Source organism: Nicotiana tomentosiformis, chromosome 1 (genome assembly GCF_000390325.3).
Source record: "Nicotiana tomentosiformis chromosome 1, ASM39032v3, whole genome shotgun sequence".
Lineage (NCBI taxonomy): Eukaryota > Viridiplantae > Streptophyta > Magnoliopsida > Solanales > Solanaceae > Nicotiana > Nicotiana tomentosiformis.
In genome coordinates, this window is record NC_090812.1 from 139,616,222 (window position 1) to 139,640,242 (window position 24,021).

At 38.0% G+C, this 24,021-nt stretch overlaps 1 protein-coding gene and 1 non-coding gene across 4 annotated transcripts; one reads left to right on the plus strand and one right to left on the minus strand.

Annotated features, from left to right (window-relative positions):
• Nucleotides 1-2,986: 2,986 nt before the first annotated feature.
• Nucleotides 2,987-17,643, minus strand: LOC104113351 (light-mediated development protein DET1). Of its 3 annotated transcripts, XM_009623479.4 has the most exons (12): nucleotides 17,173-17,643; nucleotides 16,066-16,176; nucleotides 15,749-15,955; nucleotides 15,416-15,644; nucleotides 14,313-14,450; nucleotides 7,916-7,984; nucleotides 7,693-7,749; nucleotides 7,003-7,083; nucleotides 6,761-6,925; nucleotides 6,339-6,434; nucleotides 3,561-3,660; nucleotides 2,987-3,438 (listed from the first exon to the last, which is right to left on the minus strand). In XM_009623479.4, exons 1-12 carry the CDS (start codon nucleotides 17,226-17,228, stop codon nucleotides 3,299-3,301), a joined length of 1,449 nt encoding a protein of 482 aa, XP_009621774.1. In that variant the 5' UTR covers nucleotides 17,229-17,643; the 3' UTR covers nucleotides 2,987-3,298. The 3 variants fall into 3 exon arrangements, 2 of the variants coding, with proteins under 2 accessions (XP_009621774.1, XP_009621773.1); XM_009623478.4 differs by having other exon boundaries at nucleotides 15,749-16,176; XR_001972702.3 differs by lacking the exon at nucleotides 2,987-3,438 and having other exon boundaries at nucleotides 6,795-6,925; nucleotides 15,749-16,176.
• A 1,415-nt stretch (nucleotides 17,644-19,058) lies between these two features.
• LOC117280817 (small nucleolar RNA R71) lies at nucleotides 19,059-19,165 on the plus strand. The gene has a single exon (XR_004511404.1). It is a non-coding gene; the product is annotated as a small nucleolar RNA R71 (small nucleolar RNA).
• Nucleotides 19,166-24,021: the final 4,856 nt, after the last annotated feature.

The window sequence follows — 24,021 nt, forward strand, 5'->3', positions numbered from 1 at the left end:
ATTTTGTTTGAACTATCATCTTTTTTCAGATATTTTTGGGGTTAAAAGAGAATTAAATATTTAATTTTCATAACTAATAAGATATTTTAGTAATTATTCATATAAAAATACTTAGGTTGATAAATTTTCTATATTAATATTTCATATGTTAGTTTTTATATTTTTTGATTAAAATTTTATAGTGTTTTGTTTGAACTATCATCTTTTTTCAGATTTTTTGGGGTTATAACATAATTAAATATTACATTTTCATAAGTAATCAAAATATATTCGATAACTATTCATATAAAAAATACTACAAACTAAATAGTAAATAATATTGAATTTATTTCATTCGTATCGATTTGTTTGTTTACTGTCATATTTTGCCCAAAATTTCCGACAGTGTCTCTTTTGTAATGTCAACTGATTATTTTATGATTCATATCTAATATTTGATAATTATCTTCTAATACATTAAATCCATACTTGAGTACTCTAACCGAGTTTGTTAATGAGAGCACATAGTTTTTATTCTAGACTACAGAATCCTAAAGAGCACTAAAGTCACACTACTCTAAATGGTCATAAACAAAGTCAACTACCATAAGCTAAAATTTATTATCAATTTTACTACGTTAAAGGGCACTACATAATAATTAAAGGCACAACATAACACTAAATGGTACTAAACAATAATAAAGTTACATATTAATATACGTACAACACTAAAATCACATATAACATTAATTATTCAATAAAATAACAATATATATTATTAATAATTTTTTAGCACATAAATAAACTAATCCGGATAAAAAATAAAAAAATAATTATATCACAAAACGATCACAAAAAGCATACAACACAGTAAAAATAACTAATTAGCACTTTATATACATGCATTTTACCAAAAAGTAAGTCGGAATACCTCGATTTACAGTTTTTTGAATTGTCAAAAATTGATGATTTGGGAGTCAAAACGAGCAACAGACGAGATCCACTATACGACAACGTCTTGAATCCGGTGTTAGCTCGCTAAAATACAGAGGGGGCACGATTTTGGGGGGACGGGTGGGCTCCAATATAGCTTTTAAGCTTTAAAAATGGGGGGCCATTTTTTTTTTTTTCTGTCGCGAGGAAGAAGACTGGGCGGATATTTATATAGGTATAGCGCATATATGGGATGCGCCATACCTACCTGGCTTTTCAACTTCAGGTATAGCACATCCCGTATATGCGCTATATTTATATTTTGACCACCATTTTAAAATTCAAATATAACGCATGGGTTGCATGTGTCGTTAAGGTATAGCGCATTCAATCCATGTGTTATATATAAATTGATCATCAGTTGGTTTTTTACCTATTTTTATGCTTTGAGTCAAAAACTACCACACTTTGATTCCGGATTCCAACTATTGTTTGTAGTGGCATCTTTTATTGGCTTGAATACTTCTCCAATGCAACTTTATAAAAGAAACTTAGTGTTTCATACATGACTTATAACCTATGAGATGCCAGAAATATTAAATAATTACAGCTAGCAGTACTGTCTGCAGTTTTCAAAAATATGTTCTTAGAAGAATACCGAGTGGCTAAGGTTCTGCCGTTGTCATTTCATGTGAACGTCCATGATTCCGCTTGTTGGCTCAGTAGTATACTTTATGACAAAAACAACGGACAGTGGTAAGAACTAGGTGTGCCAATGGTTCGGTTCGACCGGGTTATTTTATAAAATTTGTATCATACCAACTTTGGTTATTTTATGATATATAACCAAAATTAGATTTTTAGAAACCGTACCAATCATGTCGGTTTCTCTTCGGTATCGGTACGGTTCGGTTAATTTTCGGTATTTTTTTAGATGTCATTTAAAAATCACTAGTAGAAACAGAATGGAATAACATACATACTTTTATAGGATCGGACTTAGCAAAACTTTTTAGAAACTTTTACTTTTTAAAGGGTGATGAATCAAGAAAACATGAAAGATGGCCAGAGTATAGACCCATCAACTATTCTATAGCAGCGTAAAAAAAAGACTAAGCAAAGACAAAGAAAATATGAATCACATAAATGAAAAAATATTAAGCAAGATGAGACTTAAGACTAAAGTCTATAGAAGATTAAATATTCGAAAATATAAATTTAATTCATACGAAAGGAAACATATTCAATACATTATAGTTTGCTACTAATAATCGCTAGAATATCTTGTGTCTTCCTAGTGAATATGGTGGAAATAATTTAGTTTCAGTAGGAGTAATATAATAGGTTTGGAAATTAGAATTTTAAGTTTAATTACTTGTTGGCTTGTAACTGTTTCATAATTCCAAGGCCCAAGGAAAAATTTAATGCTTTTCTTATTTTAAATTTAATATATAAATATATATTTTTAATGTAAATTTATTCGGTACGGTTTGGCATTTTTAATGACAAGAGTGGGTTGCTCCAGTGGTGAGCACGCTCCGCTTCCAACCAAGAGCTTGTGAGTTCAAGTCATCCCAAGAGCAAGGTGCAGAGTTCTTGAAAGGAGGGAGCCGAGGGTCTATCGGAAACAGTCTCTCTACCCCACCACAGGATAGGGGCAAGGTCTACGTACACACTACCCTCTCCAAACCCCACTAGTAGGATTATACTGGGTTGTTGTTTCATAAAATTAAAAGCCTACCCTAATTATCGGTACGGTTATATATTTATATAAAAACATACAGTTTTATTAAAAGAAACCTAAAAATCAGTTCGGTGCGGTACGGTTCGATCGATTTAGTCGATTTTTAAATATCCATTGACACCCCTAGTAATAATAGTCCCACCACAAAATTTGCATGAATTTGCTTACTTAACCTCCTGACCTTAATTCACATTCATATTAGTGCATCATCGTATTGTTTCCTAGCTTGAAACAATCTTAGAAATACAACTAAATAATGGAAGCATTCGCTTGGCTTGAATATTAATTTATTAATAGACGGACACCCGAAAAGAGTCTACAGCAGTCACATAACTAAAAAGGGTCTTCTCAGTTTTCTGCCACACAAATAAATATCTGAATGTACATCAGCTAGAAAAGAAAAGCTGAATACAACAATGAATTACAGAAGAAAAAATCCTAATGACCGTACTAACACTCGGCATTCTACCAAGGGATCTGGCTCTGGTGTATGTAGTGCAGAAAAGGTGAGTAGAAGAAAAATAGCATTTCTATGCATCAGTTTTAATCAATTTGCAATTTCTAGCTTGATTTCAAACTAGAAGTTACTATTAATAGAGAAACTTATAAGCAAATAGGTAACATATAAAATAGGTCTCTGCATTACCGACGAAAATGGATATTTACAACTGATGACTGCAGAAACAAGGTTTGTTGAACAGAAATTGCAAGGGGTAATATTGGGTGGAAGAGGAAGGAACAGATCTTCTTAGTCCGCCCATCCGTGCTTCCGGCTTCGGGTCCTAATAACAAGCATAGTGTTGTTGGCATAAATGTGCATTAAGAATATGCATACGAAACAAGCAACATTCACAACCAGAAAACGATGAAGCTTGTCGAGATTTCTTAATGAAAGAATTAGTACCTGGCTTAATTTTGAATTTCAGGATATTAAGTTGTCTCCTTGAAATGAATTTGATTGGATGGTCAGTAGACTGTCTATGGCGGTCAATCGCTGAAATAAGCTGCAAAAGAAGGTTTCAGAAAATTGCCAACATTGTGTTTAGAATCAACACTTATAGATTGCAATTCAACAAAATTTGCACATTGGGGTGTAGGTAAGAAGAAAATAAGGACTCCATAGACCACGATGAACGGCAAAGAAACAAGCCAACATGTTCCAAATTTTATTGAAGTATCAGAATGATATTAAATGAAGGTTGCTTATGGAAGTCCAGCTGTAAACTAATTACAAATGATTTAACTTTATCAACAACAAAAAAAACCAATTACAAATTATTCTCAACATTGTCTACATGATTGCAATAATAAAACTGCAGTCAGATTTGAAATTTTCAAAGACAAAAAGATACTGTCCTCCCCCCCCCCCCCCCCCCAAAGTTATTATCCACTATTACAGAAGAAAAAAATCTAAATGATTCAGCTTATTGTTAGATAAGATAACATGTCCATCCGGAATGGATAACTCTCTTAACCCAGACTAGGGTGTCAAATGGGTAGGTTGAACCAAATTTTGGCAGTTAAAGCGTGTTGCATCAATGAATGGTCAATGACCCAAGCCACCCAACGTTTACTTGGGTCAGTAAGCACTTGGTTAATTTGGACTAAATAATGGGACATAGTCTGACGCACTCAAGTCAAAACCTTTTTTCCCATTTGTTTGTCTCTTTCATCATTTAATTGGTTACCAACTAAACCAAAAGAACTCTATTTTTTGTTACAGAGAAAAATGTGTGAAAGTGTAAACAATGAAAAGTATATACAAAAGAGTCAAAATATTTCTTTTATTGATAGATGCAGACACCGACATTGAGGTGCCAAACCTTCCCGTCGATGTGAGCTCTTGGGGACGATCCCTACAGTAACTTTTATCCGTGGAGCTACGGCCCTTCACTTGGCACTGTCGGGTCACTAAGGCCGACTTTCGTCCCTGCTTGACGGGTGGTCTTGCGAAGCTCCCTTTTGCTTTTGCACTCGAGGGCCAATCTCCGTCCGATGCATATTACACACCAAACCAAATAAAAGTTTCTTTCTATATAGGGAGGAAGTGGGTGAAAGTACAACAACTATGCCTTAGTCCCAAATAAGTTGGAATCGGCTATATGAATCCTCACTTCTCCAATTAAGTTCAACTCATGCAATCATCATACCAAATAAATCAAAGTGAGAAAATAAGTTAAATAAATAAATAATAATAATAATAATAATAATAATAATAGTAAAATAATTAAAAAAGGTTCTCTTTCAAGACTAAAACCTATTAGCAACTAGTAGATATCAACTATAAAATAACATTACTTTTTTAGTACAGAGAAAAATGTGCAAGTGTAAATGTGGAAATGGGTGAAAGTAAAGAGAAAAATTCATACCAAACCCAAAAAAAAGGGTTAAACGATAGTGTGTAAAAGGGTAGAGAGGGAACTATAGCCACCAAACGCAAAAAACCTACCTTTTCTTTATCGAAAAGAAAGTGTGAAGTACGGAGAGAGATATATCCCCTAAACCAACACACTAAAAGCGTAAAGTGAGAAATTCACCCATCAAACTAAACCAAAACCTTTCTCTTCTTTGTAGCAGCACAAAGTGGATGAAAAGTGTAGAGAGAGAAAATACATACTAAACTAAACCAAAAAGAATTTTTTACTAGCACAGCACGGTATATGTAAAAGGGTAGAGAGAATTTACGAAAATAAAGAGAAATATCCCTACCAAATCAAACAAAAAAAGTTCTTTTGTTCATAGAGGAGCGTGGTTGTTTTCCCTTTACACATAAGAACGGTATGTCAAAGTATGGAGAGTGAAACAGCCAGCTGTGCAAAACCTCAAAAAACAAACAAAAACAAACTCTTCCTAGTTTTCTTAAGGGTTAATTTGGTTACCCTGATCCAGAAGTCATGGGTTAGGTTAGTTTAGGTTATATAATATATTCCTCGTTGATCATGTTCAAGATTGGGCTGGTTACACTTTTGTAGATACATTGACACTCCTAAGCCAGGCTTAACTCAAGAACATTCCACTTCCTCTTTGGAATAGTTTTTTCACCATGTTCAATATTTAGAGAAGAATTTTATTTCCACTAACCACATGTAAATACACATTGCATATCATAATAGTTTGAATAGTGCAATTCCATTTAATGCCAGCCATGGACGACAATAACTATCATTTTCAGGAACAAGTGTTAAAAAGTAAAAAGAACACTCCCTCTGCTTCAATTTGTGTGCCTTACTTTCCTTTTAAGCCTATTAAAAACGAACATCCCTTCCTATATTTAGTAAGCTTTTAATTTCATCATTCTCATTTTACCTTAACAACAGAATGACATGGCATGTTTAAAACCACAAGATTCAAAGGGCATTTTTGGTATTGTTAGACACATTTGATTTAAAGACCACAAGATTCAAAAATTCTTTTTACATTCTTAAACTTTGTGCCCTATCAAACTGAAACACATAAAAGAAAAGAAGATTATATTTTTATGATAGGATCCACGTGTCAGTATTATGAATGTCCCGAACACCCCCAACCCAACAAAAAGAGGGAAGGAAATCATTCATGGAGTTCATTCAGCTGGTTATCACGTTTAGATACCCAGATAAACCTAGCCATGATTTTAGTCCCGGATATGGATTTATCATGTGGCATTCGCATAATATGTAGAGATTGAATTTTAGAATCAGACCTTTTCATCAAATCTGAAGAGAGATTGGTCAAAATAAGGGGAAGGACTCTGAGACTGACAACTAAAAGGCAAGGAGGCCATCATCTTCTTAACAAACTGCATTAAGAAACAGCATGGTATCAGTTACTAAGAAAATACAAATGAGATATAGCAAAAGAACATCGGTGGTGTTTCTTTCAAAACAGGTGAAAAAAGATTTTCAGAAATCAAAAAGTGAAATAATTTTCTAAAATCTTTTTTCCAACCAAATACCATCGGGGTAAAGTTTTCCAGTTTTGGGGGAAACTGAACACCTCATCTCTAATGGTGTTTGGTTGAGAGAAATTTTGCAAAAACTGCAGAAGTCTTTCGAAAAGATATTTTAACATTTCTGAAATAAAACCTAAGCACTTCAAAACTTTGTCAGTTTAAGAGAACATTACTTGAGAAAAACTGGCTGCTTTATTCTTTGTGCACCTTAGTTGCTCGAGGGCGTGGATGTTGTTTGAATGAGAGGACATGAAGTTCATATGTAATGAACTTCTGGATGAAACATGAAAGTGGTCACTGAACAGCTCGAACAAGAAATAGAGCTCATCGGCTGAGTTCTAAAGGAAATAGAAACAGATCAGCTCAGATAAATTTGCATAACAAAAAGTAGAGCACTTGAATATTACACAGATACCTGATAAAATGCAAGAATGTCAGTAGTCTCCATATTATAAACAGCAAAAAAGGAAGGATGGCTGTCAGCATTTCGAGATACCTGTGGATTCAACAATATCCAACAAGCCTGGGTGTCAAGCTATTCCCATAGAGAGCAACAGTACAAGAGACATCGGGCCACTAAAAATCATTGAAACAAACAGATCCTAAAATACGACTCTGCAACATTAATCAATTGATTAAAATTTTAACACTTACGTTATAAGTTGCCGGAATAACTTATATTAGTCTGCAACTTAGGAAATTCCAAACAAATTTAGAGGGGCAAGATGAGCTTATATATAGATCTATCAGTTGAAACCCAAAGCAGATTCAGCTCTATGGTTGGATGAGAGAAATGGGCCTCAATAGAAACCCATCTAATAATTGAATTCCATACAAGTAAATTATAAAAAACTCTGATGCAGCTACTCTTTAACTATTGGTCAAGCTATTCCCACTGGGACAAGTCCAATTACTTATTATCATTTGTTTAAAGATAGAGTTAATGTAAGGAGTCAGATACTTCTCTTATGTGGATAAAAGAAAACAGAATTCATCATTTCAACTATTTTGAACGTCAAATCTTATTGTTCTCACAAGGTTCCTATATCGAGCTAACTATCAGACCATAGTACAAAAATCATTAAAGCAAAAAAGGAAATCTCACCCCACCATCAACACTGCCAAACTTGATCAATAGGTGATGTCGGTCCAAGAATTGTACCTGCTCATGTTGCAGTCAAGAAGTAGTGAGATGTTCAATGATGAGGAAATGAATCAGGACCAGGAAATGTATAGGAGATGACCAGATGCAACTAAATATATCCAGTTTTTAGCAGAGCATCTGGGTAATTAAATAAAACATACAAAAGCTGAAGTTAAAGCACTACCTTCCAGATAATTAAGTCAATGTAATCTTGAAAGTGGAAGTAAAACTTCTTCTTCAGGCACTGCACTCGCTGATTATTGAAAAGAGAAACCAGTGTCAGGGAAAATAAGATTGTCACTATAAAGATGATAAAAGAAGACATGTTGAGAATGAATGGTTTGATGATTCCCTCTAGCATGTTGGAGTTTATATGGTGTTCACAAGGAATCCTAAAAGGGAAAGGAAAGTAATCCCTAGTAAGTCCTATTCATATTTACACAATTATTTGGATTCCAAGCCTTGCCTCTATATGTACAAGGAATGAGCTCTTGCCATATAATAATTTCCTAATATAATACTCCCCCTCAAGTTGGAGCATACATATTGTACGCTCCTAACTTGCCATAAATATGCTCAATTCTAAATCCACCAAGTAAATTTGTAAGAATATCTTCAAACTGATCATTTGAGTTGGCGAAACCTGTCGCCATGCACCCAGATTCAATCTTTTATCAAATAAAATGACATTCATCTTCTATATGCTTTGTTCTTTTGAAACAGTGGATTCACAGCAATGTGTACTGCAGTTTGATTGTTGCATGTCAATTTCATGGGTGCATCTCCATCACACCTCAACTCTTGAAGAAATTGTTCTAACCATATAAGATCACATGTAGCTAAAGTAACTGCTCGGTATTATGCCTCTGCACTTGAACTAGCTAATAAGTCTTGCTTTTTTGCTTTTTGAAGATATTAAGATTCCTCCGATTAGAACACATTTCCTAATCTGCATCAAAATATCCAATAATACTTGTCTCTCCTATATCCTCCTACAATAAACATTATACGGGTGACTGATATACCTTAAAATGCGGATCATTGTTCCCTTTTCTTCTTCTCCTTTTTTTCTCTCCCATATACCTCGTCTCTTCCACCCCCGTTCCCCTATTTTCTGGCGCACTGACCTAGCCTAGCGGCGACTGAGACAATTTTCCTGCGAGCCTCGGGCGAAGCAGGCGGGAACTTCCAAAACATAGCTGTTGTGGACAACACCTTTCTCGGCACTCGTTGTGACTTCAGGTTCTATTGTTCTTGCTTAGAATTTGCTATTTGTTAATATTGGGTCAGCTGCCTTTTATCCTTTTATCCAAGACAATTCCAAGGTTCTACTCGCGTGAGTTGGTACCTCCCGTTTTCCAGTTTCCCTTTGTTGTGCTAGTTAAATTGTTGTCATCTTAGTTTGTATTAGTTTATTCACTGTATTAGTGTGCATGTAGTTGCAACTTGTCTTCTTCTGGTTTGGTCTGTTGCCTTGTGTGTGATAGTGATTCCCCTTACTCTGCCGTAGGTATAGTGGCTGTGGTCTGGGATGGTCGAGTGAGGTCATGTCCTCAGGGGAAACGGGGAGTGGGGCGGGAGGTAGAGCAGGGGTTAGGGGTGGGGCGGGAGGCAAGGGAGGTAAAGGGAACAAGGGTGTCTGTAGGTTGAGAATTGGGTCATAGAACGTAGGTACATTGACGGGTAAGTCTATAGAATTGGCGAAGATCCTCCAGAAGAGGAGGGTCAATATAGCGTGTGTCCAGGAGACAAGGTGGGTAGGGTCGAGGGCAAAGGACGCAGACGGGTATAAACTTTGTTACTCAGGAGTCCAGAAAGGTAAGAATGGAGTGGGCATCTTTGTGGATAGGGAACTTAGAGAGTCTATGGTTGAGGTTAGACGAGCGAATGATAGATTGATGATTATTAAGTTGGTGGTTGGAGAGTGCACCCTAAACGCGTTAGCGCCTATGCGCCGCATGTCGGCCTAGATGAGGAGGTTAAACGGCGCTTCTGGGAGGGGTTAGATGAGATTATGCACCAGGTTCCGCCTGTTGAGAAGCTATTCATAGGAGGGGATTTCAATGGGCATATTGGGTCGACCGCAGGTGGTTATGGCGAGGTGCATGGAGGCTTCGGTTTTGGGGAGAGGAACGGAGGAGGTACATCGCTGTTGGACTTCGCTAAGGCTTTTGGGTTGGTGATTGCGAACTCTAGCTTTCCGAAGAGAGGGGTATTTGGTTACTTTTCAAAATGTGGTGGCGAAGACTCAGATTGACTATCTCCTCCTCAGGAGGTGTGATAGAGGGTTGTGCAAGGATTGCAAGGTGATTCCGGGTGAGATACTCGCGACGCAGCATAGGCTCTTGGTGATGGACGTTGGTATTATGTTAAAGAGGAGAAAAAGGTCTACTCGAGAAAGACTGAGAATCAGGTGGGGAGCCTTAACTAAGGATAAAGCCCAAGAATTGGAGGGGCGGTTGACGGCTATGTGAGCTTGGAGGAGCAGTGGTGACGCGAGCACTATGTGGTCAGCGACAGTAGACTGTATTAGGGAGGCTGCGAGAGAGGTGTTAGGGGTCTCGACAGGCGTCTCTGGTGAGCACAAAGGAGACTGGTGGTGGGATGAAGTGGTCCAAGGTAAAGTGGACGCGAAGAAGTTCGCGTACCTGAAGTTAGTGGGGAGCATAGGTGAGGAGGAGAGGCGAGCGTGCATGGAGAGGTATAAGGCAGCTAGGAAGGAGGCTAAGTTGGCGGTCACGGAGGCTAAGACTGCGACTTATGGTCGTATGTACGAGGAACTGTGGAAAAACGACGAGGAGAAGAAGTTATTCCGGCTAGCCAAGTGGAGAGAGAGGAAGGCTCGGGATTTGGACAGAGTGAGATGCATCAAGGACGAAGATGGTAGAGTATTGATGGAAGATGCCCAGATTAGGAGATGGAAGACATACTTTCATAAACTTCTGAATGAAGAAGGGGATCGGGATATTGTGCTAGGCGAATTGGAGCATTCCGAGAGTCGCCGTGACTTTGGATACTGCAGGCGTATCGAGGTTGAGGAAGCCGTGGGAGCTATGCGTAAGATGAGTAGGGGCAGAGCGACCGGACCAGATGAGATTCCGGTGGAATTTTGGAAGTGTGTGGGGAGAGCAGGTTTGGAGTGGTTGACTAGGTTGTTTAATGTTATTTTTAAGGCGAAGACGATGTCGGATGAGTGGAGGTGGAGTACGGTGATTCCATTGTATAAGAACAAACGTGATATCCAGAGTTGTAACAATTATAAGGGTATCAAATTACTGAGTCATACCATGAAAGTGTGGGAGAGGGTGGTTGAAGCGAGGGTGAGGATGACAGTGTCTGTATCCGACAACCAGTTCGGGTGCATGCCGGACCGTTCGACTACAGAAGCTATACACCTTGTTAGGAGGTTGGTGGAACTGTACAGAGAGAGGAAGAAGGATATGCACATGGTGTTTATTGACCTAGAGAAAACGTATGACAAAGTTCCTAGAGAAGTTCTCTGGAGATGCCTGGAGGCAAAAGGTGTGTCAGTTCCCTACATTATGGCGATTAAGGACATGTATGATGGAGCTAAGACTCGGATTAGGACAGAAGAGGCGACTCTGAGCATTTTCCAGTTGTAATGGGGTTACACCAAGGTTCTGCGCTCAGTCCGTTCTTATTCGCCCTGGTGATGGAGGCGTTAACACACCATAATCAAGAGGAGGTGCCATGGTGCATGCTATTCGCCGATGACATAGTTCTGATTGATGAGTCGCGAGCCGGTGTTAACGAGAGGCTGGAGGTTTGGAGACAGGCTCTTGAGTCTAAGGGTTTCAAGTTGAGCAGGACGAAGACGGAATACCTGGAGTGTAAGTTCAGCGCTGAGCCGGGGAAAGTGGGCGTAGATGTGAGGCTTGAATCACAGGTCATCCCGAGTAGAGGCGGCTTCAAGTACCTTGGTTCGGTTATCCAGGAGGAGGGGAGATCGACGAGGATGTCACACACCGTATTGGGGTAGGATGGATGAAGTGGAGGTTAGCATCTGGAGTCCTGTGTGACAAAAGAGTGCCACCGATACTCAAAAGTAAGTTCTATAAAGCGGTGGTTAGACCGGCCATGATGTATGGGGGTGAGTGTTGGCCCGTTAAGAACTCACATATCCAAAAGATAAAAGTAGCAGAAATGAGGATGTTGAGGTGGATGTGCGGGCACACTAGGATAGATAAGATTAGGAATGATGATATTCGGGAGAAGATGCACGTGGCTCCCATTGATGACAAGATGCGGGAAGCGAGGCTTAGATGGTTCGGACATGTTCAGAGGAGAAGCCCAGATGCTCCGGTACGGAGGTGTGAGCGGCTGGTTGTGGAGGGTACGAGAAGAGGTAGAGGACGGCCTAAGAAGTATTGGGGAGAGGTGATCAGGCAGGATATGGCGAGGCTCCAGATTTCCGAGGACATGACACTTGATAGAAAGATGTGAAGGTCGAGTATTAGGGTTGTAAGTTAGGAGGTAGTTGAGTCTTGTCTTACTTCGTACCATTGTGGGACTAGCCAGGTAGGGTTTTTGTCTAAAATAACTAGTGGCAATGTTGTGTCTTACTATTTCGCTTTTCAGCGCAGGTCTTATTTACTAGCTATCGCTTTTGCTTTGCATCTTTCTTCTGGATTTCATGGTGTTCCAATTTTTTCTATGATTGCTGTGGTGATACTAATATTGTCTCCTTTTGCTTTGCATCTTTCTTCTGGATTTCATGGTGTTCCTATTTTTCCTATGATTGTTGTGGTGTTTGTCCTTTTGTTTTTTTGTTTTCTTGAGCCGAGGGTCTTTCGGAAACAGCCTCTCTACTCCTTCGGGGTAGGGGTAAGGTCTGCGTACACACTACCCTCCCCATACCCCATTAGTGGGATTTTACTGGGTTGTTGTTGTTGTTGTTGTGTTCCAATGATTGTAAGATGGAGTCCGGAGAAACTGGCTAACACACTATCAGTAAATGAAGAAGTATCAACAGGTTCGCAGTTTAACATGCTAGTATTTTACAATATGTCCAAGGAATATTTCCTCTGTGAAATGAAAATTCCACTATAAGATTGCGCCATCTCAATGCCTAGAAGTACTTTAGTCTATCCAAGTCTTTAGTCTGAAAGTGGCCACTAAAATGCTGCTTAAGATGAATAATGCATTCATGATCACCACCTGTTATAATAATATCATCCACATAAACAACGAAGAACTATGCCTAATTATGTAGTTTCCTTTTGCTGCATCCATGAGGCCCCAGTTTCTATAGAAGATTAGGTGTACTTAGTATTGAATCATACTTTTATGTAAACCTCTCTACTGGTACACTTCTTATATATAGAAACTTTCTCATACATTAATAAAATTATTTTTTTAATCCAAAAAAATTTAGCCAAGGCCAAGGTCCAAAGTTCCTTCCAAGATAATAACACACCTCTGTGAAGAGTCCTTTACCATCACTTTCCATCTCGCCTGTCTGCCTTCCAACCCTTTTGAATTCTCATAATAATTCTTTATAAGTATTTCATTCAAACAAGCAAGGATGCCAACATAGTACAATGGTTTTACAAAAGGTATATAGTTCTAATAAAAGGATAAATGAAATCATGTAAGTCATTTACATCTTGCTTACACCAAAAAATAGGCATTTAAGCAAACCATATGCAGAACTCCACACTGCAAAATATCTAGCTTCAAAACCCTCTTCTATTTCATTCCTTCCACACGACCACATAACGCGTAAAGGAGTTATATCCCAAAGTCTCCTTACTTCCTTACAGACCAGACAAACATTCCATACAGATACAAATAACAATTGAACCTGGCATTACCCATTCCATTCGAAACAAACATCATATGTATTCCAACCTCAGTTGTATAGTGCGGGAAAAGGTGATTGATAGTTTCTTCTTGCTCTTCACAAATAAAACACTCATTTCACAGTGGTCTCACTAAATAATTTATGACATGAGAGAGTACCAAAACATCCATTTCACAGTGGTCATCTTAAATCTTTTATAACATGAGAGACTACTCTCCTTTTGATCGAGGTTCCATAAAATATATGGACACAGGATCCAGAAAGACTAATCCTTGATGAGTTGCATTTTAGGTTACGTATCAAATTACAAACTCATTCCCTGTTCAGCAGTCCGAGGCTAAGTAAGAAACATTGCTCTCCTGTACAATGAGTTTTTCAAGCATTTTGTTTTTTGGGATAAGCAAGCAGATGTTCTATTATTAGCATTTAGATATTGGCAAAGTCCAAACATGTGATCAATGCAGTTATAGAAGAAGTAAATGTGATCATTCCAGTTTATCAGAACTATCAAATAAATTTTTATTCAGAAAAGAGAAACCTCCCTCAAAGCACACATCTAAAACCAATAGTTGTATACCTCTAGATGTATGAGGTGAAAAATCGGTATAAGATGACACTTTAAGGACTAGAAAATAATGTCAAGTTTTCAGAATCAGAACAATCTATGATTTACTGCTTTGACAACATAACAAATTAAATACGTAAACAACATCCTAAAGCTCTTAAAGTACAAGGAATTCAATATTCTATTACTAACCATGGTCTGGTCAGTTTCTTCATTCCATATACCTCGAAATATAAATGAAAGCAGCCGCTGCTTTATACCACTCAGGAAAGAAGTCTCTGGATCAGGCAGACCATGATGAAAACCATTTCCAACATGATTTACAAGCACCTGATGCAATAGGTTACTGTCAGAGATTAGCATGCCCAACCGCTTGTCAATTTCAAAACCCCAGTAAGCAAGAAATAAACCATCCTCCTTGCTCGCCTACCCTAACCCAAAATAAAATACTCCCTCCGTTTCAAAAAGAGTGAACCTTTTACTATTTTGGGAGTCAAACAAGGTTTAGTTTGACCATGTTTTTTGCAAATAATTTTCAAATATTTTGAATTGTTAACTATTGTGACTTATAGTACTTTTTATGTAGTTTCTAAATACAACAACAACATACCCAGTATATCTCACAAGTGGGGTCTGGGGAGGGTAGTGTGGGGTATGGGGAGGGTAGTGTGTACACAGATCTTATCCCTAATGTAAATTTTATTTCAAAAAACTTAAAGTATCTATGTCCGAATTCACACCGAAAATTAGTTAATTTGACCCTCACACTCCGAAAAGGTTCAAACAAATTGAAATGCAAAGAGTAAAATATAGTGAGAGAAATGGGCAAAAGCATGTGTATTTCTGAAAACCTTTCGACATGGTGACTGACAAATAGCTTTTAGGTTGACTGACAAGGAATGCTGAAAAGCTTTTAAGATCTACAAACAAGATCCATTAGACCTCTTTGACGTAATGACAGGACAGATATCGTGGTGAGTCTACTACTGTGGAGAGACATTAGAAGTCCAACTCCTAGGTTATACCCAGCCTGTGAACATTTAAACAAAAAGGAGGGAAAGAAGACACAATTGCCTTTTGGTTAGTGCTTCATGGAACTAAAATTTACTGGACGAACCATTTATCTTCTGATGGCTAATCTACAAGTGTTTCACTTTTCTATATCACGACAGTTGCAAGAGATAGAAGTTGTCTCTTTTACGTCAATATCGCACTGAGTGGTTCTTTAAGTCAAAGAAATGAGCATCCCACAAAACTTAAACCTAAACTTAAAAAACTCGAACCATAATACTTACCTGGGAATTGGAATTGAGAAAAAGTTCATCATCTTCACGGCAGAATTCCCCAATTGCTCGTACATCAACAAGATCTCCAGAATCTCTGATCTGAAGGATGTGTATTCTTTGAAAACGAAGGGACACTATAGCAAGCAAATCATCATACAAGAAAGCACCAACACTATGTGCCAAATTAACATAATCATTGTGAAAAACCCTCTCATCAAGTATAGCTCCATCCTCCAACCTAAGTGAATAAAACCAAACCACAACAAAGCAAGCATAATAACTTCAAAGAGCAAAATATATGTCAAGTGCTAATGAAACTCATAGTTGGGACTGATTACACACCTCAGAAGGTGAAAAGTTATTTTTTCAACTGAAGGGACACCCTGAATTGCCCCTCCAGTAGGAGGAGCATCATGAATTTGTGCAGTTGAAGTTGCAAAGAGTCCAAATTGATTGCTCTCCATATAGAGAAAGAAATCTTTGCATATAAGTTCCCCACTAGAAGCAAGAGTTACACTGTACAGTTGCGTGAAGAAGCTCTCGAACTTCCTGGCTTTCGAAGGAAGATCATGAATATCACAATCTTCATCTTTGCAGGAAAATGACAACCATGTTGGTCTATAAACAATCAGATCCTGATGATTTCGGCTGAAACTTACAAGATATAGACCATCATCCGTGAACTTGCGAAATGAATGGTCGGGACATTCAACATCATATACGGTATAACTTGGTACAATGTTCTCATAAAATCTTCTGGCACGATGAATCTGCAAAAGGTGAATCTGTATTCTTAGGCAACCATAGTTGCGTCTGGTCTGGAGGAAAATGTTCTCTATAGAGCATGTCGTACCTTGGAAATTATTTTTTGGATGGTTTTCAAATGTTTGGTTGGATATAAGGGTCGGTGACATATAGTATCAAATACAAAATATAGGACAAAGTATGATTATAGCTTGACCACATTTTTTTATCAGTAAAGATTGGCAACAATGTCTACATGTTGATTAAAATAAGTAATAGCGAGTAATAGTTGGAATGTAAAGGATGATGACTTTAGCGAAGTCATAACAAATCTTCACGAAGAGGAGATCTGTAGTAAGAGCTCCCTCTCTCCCTGCTTTCAGCACCTTACTATTCTTTCAGGGTAACTCATGAAGTTACGTCTTTCAGTTTTGGGTCTTCAAAAACAAGTATTAGTCTCGCAGTTGTAGCTTGGGAGTTGAATTACAAAACCAAGAGCATAAGCATGAAAATAATTTCATTAACAGTGATAACACCTCTGATGCTTAAAGGGTTCAGCTGTTCCATTAATTTCATTTTTGGTCCCTCAATTATCGGTAAATTCTGATTTTGGTCCTTGTGATCAGACTAAGCACATTTAACCTTCAATCAATTAAAATGAGTGTTTTTGGTCCCCATATGTATTATATTTGGACTTTTTTAGAACTATATTACCCTCAAAGTATGGAGTAACAATACAAGTTTAACATAATACATGGGTAATAAAATGGTTGAACGGTTAAAATGCTGGTAAATTAGTGAATATTCACAAGAAAATGGATCCAAAATGCACATTTCAATTAATTGAAGGCTAAACATGCTTAATCAGACATCACAAGGACTAAAAATCAGAATTAACCAATAAACCAAGGGACCATAAGTATGCAGTGAGCATAATTAGAAGTACAAAGATGAAAATACCAACAAAAAAAAAAGGGGGGGGGGGGGGGGGGGGGAATTAAAAGGGAGAAGAAGAGACATACACTGGTGCCAGGAGAAGGGGTACAAATCTGGCGCTCAAAAAGCCTGGCGGTAACATTGTTGCTTTTGAACATCAGTCCTATTAATCACTCACACCTATTCAGCTTTATATAATAAATTGCTCTCACAGCATAACCATTGACAAAATACAAAACCAGGGCAACAGACCAGTTCTTCACTAGCAAATTGTACTGAATTGTTAGATAATTAACGAAACAAAAAGGAACTTGAGTAGCCTCAATTAGGGTCGATGAAGTCGAAACGGGACAAGGTAGTTGGAATTTTGCAGGTTAGTCGTCGGCACAGATTGGAGAGGCAACATTTAGTTTGCGGAGGGAGTGGGAGAATGAGGATGAGGGAGTTACAGCGGTGGCAACAAGTAAAGGAGGATGTGTGAATCGTAGATGGTATGTGTTGTTCGGTTAACACTCGGGAAAGGACGAAAGTGGATTGTGTGTGTGTGTGGATAAATTCCACTTGGAAAATACTGTGATATACAACTAGTTTGGAAAATTCCTTTTTTAGGTTGTGGAATTTTGATTGGAGGACGAGAAACTTCTTTTATTCATTACAAGGGAATAATGGCTTCTTCATTGAAAAGATTGTTTTTGGGTCAATATTTAGAAGTTGATAAAATCGTAGAGAGTGAATTTTGGAAAAAGTCAAAATGATTTTCATTCCATAGACCCAATCTGAGAAGAATGCATACAGAAGCAGCTATTTAACAACTAACTCTAAGCCCTCTTTACAAACTATTCGAAAATATTTATTTACACTCATATTTGTACAACTATAATCCAATCAGGCTACGAATGGCTCAGATTAAAAGACCCGAACGAATAAGTGAGACTATAGATATGGACATGTATGGTTCTGGACATAATTCGACCTGGATCAGCTGATATACTTGGGTTTCTTGTCTCATTTCATCCAACACACACTGACAATTAGCGAGAAAAGAACCTTAGCGCGCTAACTTGAGTCCAAAGCTTCAACTTTTTTCTAATCAAATCCTGTGAAATCTTCAACGACAATACTCCTTTCTTGCCCCTCCAGGTTGGAGGGGCAAGAAAGGATCCCCAACTTGCTCAAAAGAGACACATAAATAGGCCCAAAGAGAGGCTTCGTAAAATGAACAACAAGCTGAGAGTGGGATGAAACGAAAGACAATGAGATAAGCCTAGCCTAACACTTTTGGCGCACAAAATAACAATCAACTCCACATACTAAGTGCTTTCATGAAAAATAGGATTTTTCGTGATGTGAATGGCATCCTGAATATCAGAGTGAAGTGGAATTGGCAGGTCGGTGAAACAAAAAGATCATTAAGGAGTCGGACTAACAAGGTTAGCTCAGCAACGATCCGGTGTATAGACCGGTACTCTATTTCTGCTAAAGACAAAGAGACACAAGGTTGTTTCTTGGACTTCCAAGAAACAGTACAACCTCCAAGACTTATTAAGAACCAACTGATGGAGCTCGAGAATTAGGGCAAGAGCCCTAGTCAGAGTCACATTGTAGTTCCCACAATATTTACTTCTTCAATTGAGGGTTAACACTCATGAGTAGGGTATCCTCTTCCACATATATCACAAGATGCGTGAGAATCATTTTGTATCGAGGCTAAGGTCAAGTTCCGTATTTCTTTGGCCATAACATCAAGTTGTACCTGCACAGATATATTAGCATCAACCTGATGAACACCAGTTAATCTTCTTCAGCACTCTCAGAGGGCCACTGATTTGCATCTTCAGACAACTCATCAAGAATTGTAACTATCTCCTCTAGAGTCTTCTTCATCAACGGGCCTCCAACTGCATTGCTCAATGTTCTACGCGAGGCCGGTGTCAATCCATCCCAAAAGTTCTGGAGTTGCATCCAGAGTTCAATTCCGCTATGTTGACACTTTCTAACTATCTCCTTAAACCTCTCCCATGCTTCAAAAACAGTCCCAGTATCTTTCTAGCAGAAGTTATGGATTTCTCTTCTAAACTTGTCCATTTTAACTGAGGAGAAATATTTATCAAGAAATTTTCTGGTCATCTCCTCCTATGTTCTAATCGATCCCGTGGGCAAGCTTCGAAGCCACTGCTTTATATCATCTTTGAGTGTGAAGGGGAATGCCCTTAAGCAAAACTGACTGAAATAACATGAGTTTGAAACCCTAATAAAGCACAATACCTCCAATACATAACAAAATCCCCCAGAACTGGTAAATATAGAGTCATAAGCTCTCATACGGAAATAGAAGTCTGAAATAATAAAATACAATACTATCTGAAATAAAGACACGGTACAGAAAAAAAGAGATGCCAAGACTGCGAACGAGAGTGCATCTCTACCTTGTCTCTTGATGATCAACTCAACAAGCAACTTCGCTACTGATGGCTGGTCCCGACACCTGGATCTGCATAATTAAGTGTAGAGTGTAGCATGAGTACAACGGACCACATGTACTCAGAAAGTATCATAATTAACCTCGGTGAGGTAAAAGAAGTTATAAATGATACCTGTTATAGCTTGTACAGTTTCATAAATTCAACAAGTAATGATACATGTTATAGCTTGTACAGTTTCATAAATTCAACAAGAACAAAACAGTAATGTGATCAAGCCATAAAGCACACGAAGAACCATCTGTGTGTGCGCACAATTACTCAAGTACCCTACCAAGTCAATGATCAAGCATATAAAGATAATGTGCAAGTAATTCAGCAAAGATGAAATGCAAAATTCCAAACAAACACTAGCTAGGTTTTCCTCAATATTTCCATATATGTACCAAAGCACTAATCAGTTTTTCTCAAATTCGCATGTACACCATCAAGAGAGAAACATGAGAGGGTGATCCTAGAGGGATGGATCCATATCCACACACATCACGACCAATTTAGCGTGCTATCAGCCTGGTGTGGTCACATGCTATACCACAATCTGCCCGGCATGGTCATAGGTTGTATCAAAATCCGTCCGGCGTGGTCACAGGCATAACAACACCATCCGTCCAGCGTCGTCATAGGCATAACAACACAATTTGCATGGCGTGGTCACAGGCACAACAATCCGCCCGACGTGGTCACAAGCACCCAATCTAAATCATATCAAATAGTAGAAAATATACAATAATACATGTATAGGATCAATGAATATCATATTTTATATTCCTAGACTGGTATAAATGACATGTTAAAGTGTATGTGTGCAAAGTGTTTTATCATAACTATTGATACCTACTTTTGCCCTCATATTTTTATACATGTCATGTATACTTTTAAAATATTATTTCTTGCATTATTACCTAATTTACAGAATTCATATAAGAATTTTCTATAATTTTCTATAATTTTTAAAGCTTAAAATTGATTTTTCTCACATTTAATTATTTAAATATTTATTAAATATCCCTTCAAATTATTTTGGAATAATTTAATCATCCAAATTTATTATTTATACACACATGCATGTTTTATAACATTTTATGTCATTTTATATAATTACGTTTTTCGCATTTTTTAGCTATTTACACATTTTTGCAATAATAGCTTATATTTTATAATTAATTGCATTTTGTCATTTTATTCAAGGTCAAAATAATTTTTTATATTTTTATAACCTTCATCTATTATTTTAACATATTAGGTTGCATAAATAATATTTTTATATTTATTTAGCTATGTTATTAAACTATTGTTTTTTAATTTATTGCATTTAAAATCCATCCCAATGCAAGGCTAATTTCGGACCAAAGCTTAGCCCAATTCCCCCTGGCCCAAAAACAAACGACCTTTAATAAACCTGGTTGGTATCCATTTTAAATGACCCGCCACGTTCATCTTTTAAACTTTGGTCGTTGATCTCTCAAGATCAACGTCCCTCGCTCACCCAAGCCTTTTTAATTAACCAAACTCGGAAACCCTACCTCATCTCTCACCTAACAGCCGCCCCAAATCCCATCAACTCTCATCTTATCTCTTCTGAAGAACCCTAGCTGCCTCTCCCTTAATTCCCTCTCTTAATCCCATTGATAATGGGATTCCACCATTATTTGCTTACGATATCTATGTTTCTCTGCTATTGGTCACACATTTATGGTATTACTTAGGTATTTGCATGATTTTTGGCAAATACAATCTCTATATCGGACTAGAATCAACCTCAATCTTGGAGAATTGGATAATATGTCGTCCATATACATGAAGAAAGGCCTAGTTCTTCATACCAGTTGGCCGATTTTTGAGTATTAAACCCTAACTAGGGTTTGGAGTTTGATTTCTTTCCTTTCCGGTTACTTTACTGATTGCATGCGATATTTTACTCGTTTTATTCGTGTTTACTTGATTTCTTTCCGTGTTTACTTGCTTGATTCAGCATTATATAAATCCCCTCCCAATTTCCCCTGGGGCGGACTTTGAATCACTGAGAAAAATTACTACTACTCTCTTATCCTTATTCTTATTCATCTTACACTACTTTGAGGCTCAATTTCTTGGCCGGCTGAAAGCCAAGGCCACCGGAATTTAATTATCGAACCTTTCTCAATGTGAGCATTGCCCGAGGTTCATTCGAAACCCTTGGGAACTCTATGACATGCACATCCCTCCCCTTATTCTCCTTTATTTGTTTAAATTTCTATGACATGCACATCCCTCCCCTTATTCTTCTTTATTTATTTAAATTGCTAATGATATGCACATCTCTCCCCTTATTCTTGTTTATTTGTTTAAATTGTTATGACATGCACATCCCTACCCTTATTCTCCTTTATTTTCTATGACATGTATGACCTCTCTCCATTTCCTTCATCGTGTTTAAGATTATTATATCCTGATTCTTCCGTCCCTATTTCCCTACTTGCTTCATTATGTCCTCGCACATTTTCATGAGCTAAACTGACTTCTCTTTTTTTCTTTCTTTTCTTTTATCTTCTTTTCATGTTCACCTTTACTATGTTATTTACTGCTTTTATGTATTCTCATCATTCAAATACTTGGCAACGTGTAACTATTTCTGCATAAAGTATGCTCCACATCATACTCAACTCGTGCCTATTATTAACATAGCGGTGCTTGATGAGTGTCTGCGCTTTCCTGAAATCACCCTTTTAAATCAGAAAGGCTTATTTGCGGTAGACTAGTCGATCAACGGTGCAGTCGACAGTCCCATGCCTTTTCCTCTCAAGTTGTCCACTTGAGAGTACCAGTCTAGACCCTTTTAGAAATCACACTCCGATTTGAAATGTACATGCATCATGCTAAACCTAGTACGGATTGAGACGTCATTGACGTAACAACCCACTTAGATAAAACTTTGTCCAAAGTCCGACGGGATTTCCACAATCCCAATGGACTATCATATTATGTGTATCTCTTGGAGAAAATGTGCCAACATGTTGATCATTGCTGCATAAGTAGTCGAATATGGAGGGGAAAGGGCTAACCTTTGTTTGTTTGCAAAAAATGAAGTACGAAATCCCCAGGTTCGGTATGGTTCAGAACATCCCGCCTTTGCTACTTGACTGGTGGAAAGACCTTGCTCCTTGTAACAAAAATCATGTGAGGAGAGTAATTGGTGACCTTCCATCTTTGATGAACATTCGACCAAATAGGGAGCTGATAGAGGCTGCTGCTACGTCCTGGGATGAGAAAAGATCTATTTTCCAATTTGGCAATATAGAAATGACTCCTCTTCTAGAAGAAATAAGGGGTTTCGCCAAGTTTCCATCAGATAGTCTAGGACTACTGGTGCCATAAAATCGCACTCTCTGCGGTTATCTGAAAATGTTGGGTTTTAAGAAGAATGATGAACTGCTCTGTCTAAAGAAGTCATACATCCCTTTTTAGTTTCTCTACGAGCGTTATGGGCATAGCAAATCACATCGCCTTCATCATGATGAACTAGCCATTACTTCCTTAGGATGGGTGTATCATCGGGTTTATGTGTTCATTGTCTGCTTCTTGGGGTTGTTGATATTTCTGATGCAAGGAGGAAGGATTCATAATCGCTTAGCCATGGTCGCCAGGACCTTAATAGATGGCATCAAAGGACAAACTTACACTATCATCCTTATGATCTTAGCTGAGATGTACCGTTCTCTGGATCAGTACAAGCAGGGATTCAGACACTTTGGGGGTTGTAATCTATTGCTACAAGTTTGGCTACTAGAACACTTTCAGAAGGGGAGTACCGTCAAGAGCTTCTGCGAAGGCCACTGAATGACTACATAGCTAACCATCACCAAAGAAAATGACGTTTATTCTAGATAGGTTTGCAAATCCTGGAAATGTTGTAGGTTGGGTGCGTTTCTTTAGCAATCTGATAGACGAGCAAGTGTATTGGATATTTTAATGGTTTCCTAGTAGTGGGTTCATAATCAGATCAAAAAGGACTACTCACTTGGTTCTGATCGGGATGTAAGGCATCTACCCTTACGCTCCTATAAGGGTCATGAGGCAAGCGGGAAGAAAACAAGTCATACTTCGTGTTTCCAACATGGTCTAGTACAAGGCATATTTCAAGGGAGATGTCATCCCATTTAAGTTCGAAGCACAACACATGTGGAACCAAAAGATCATCGTGGAAGGAGAAACCATTGAGCCAGACATGTATCACGCCGGCCATATGTACTACTATCTATCATGGTTAGAAGACAACGTAGTTGGGGACGTCAAAACAGGAGTCAATCTAAAGGATAGGATCATAGATGAAGTGGCTGAGGCACGGGTGAAGTACAAGAGGCTACGCAAAAGGGTGTCAAATCTGAAGCTAAGTATCTGGAGCAACATAAGGCAAACATGGAGGTGATAAGGGAATGGAAAGAGATTGGCACTAAGTCGATGGAGAGATTAGAATAC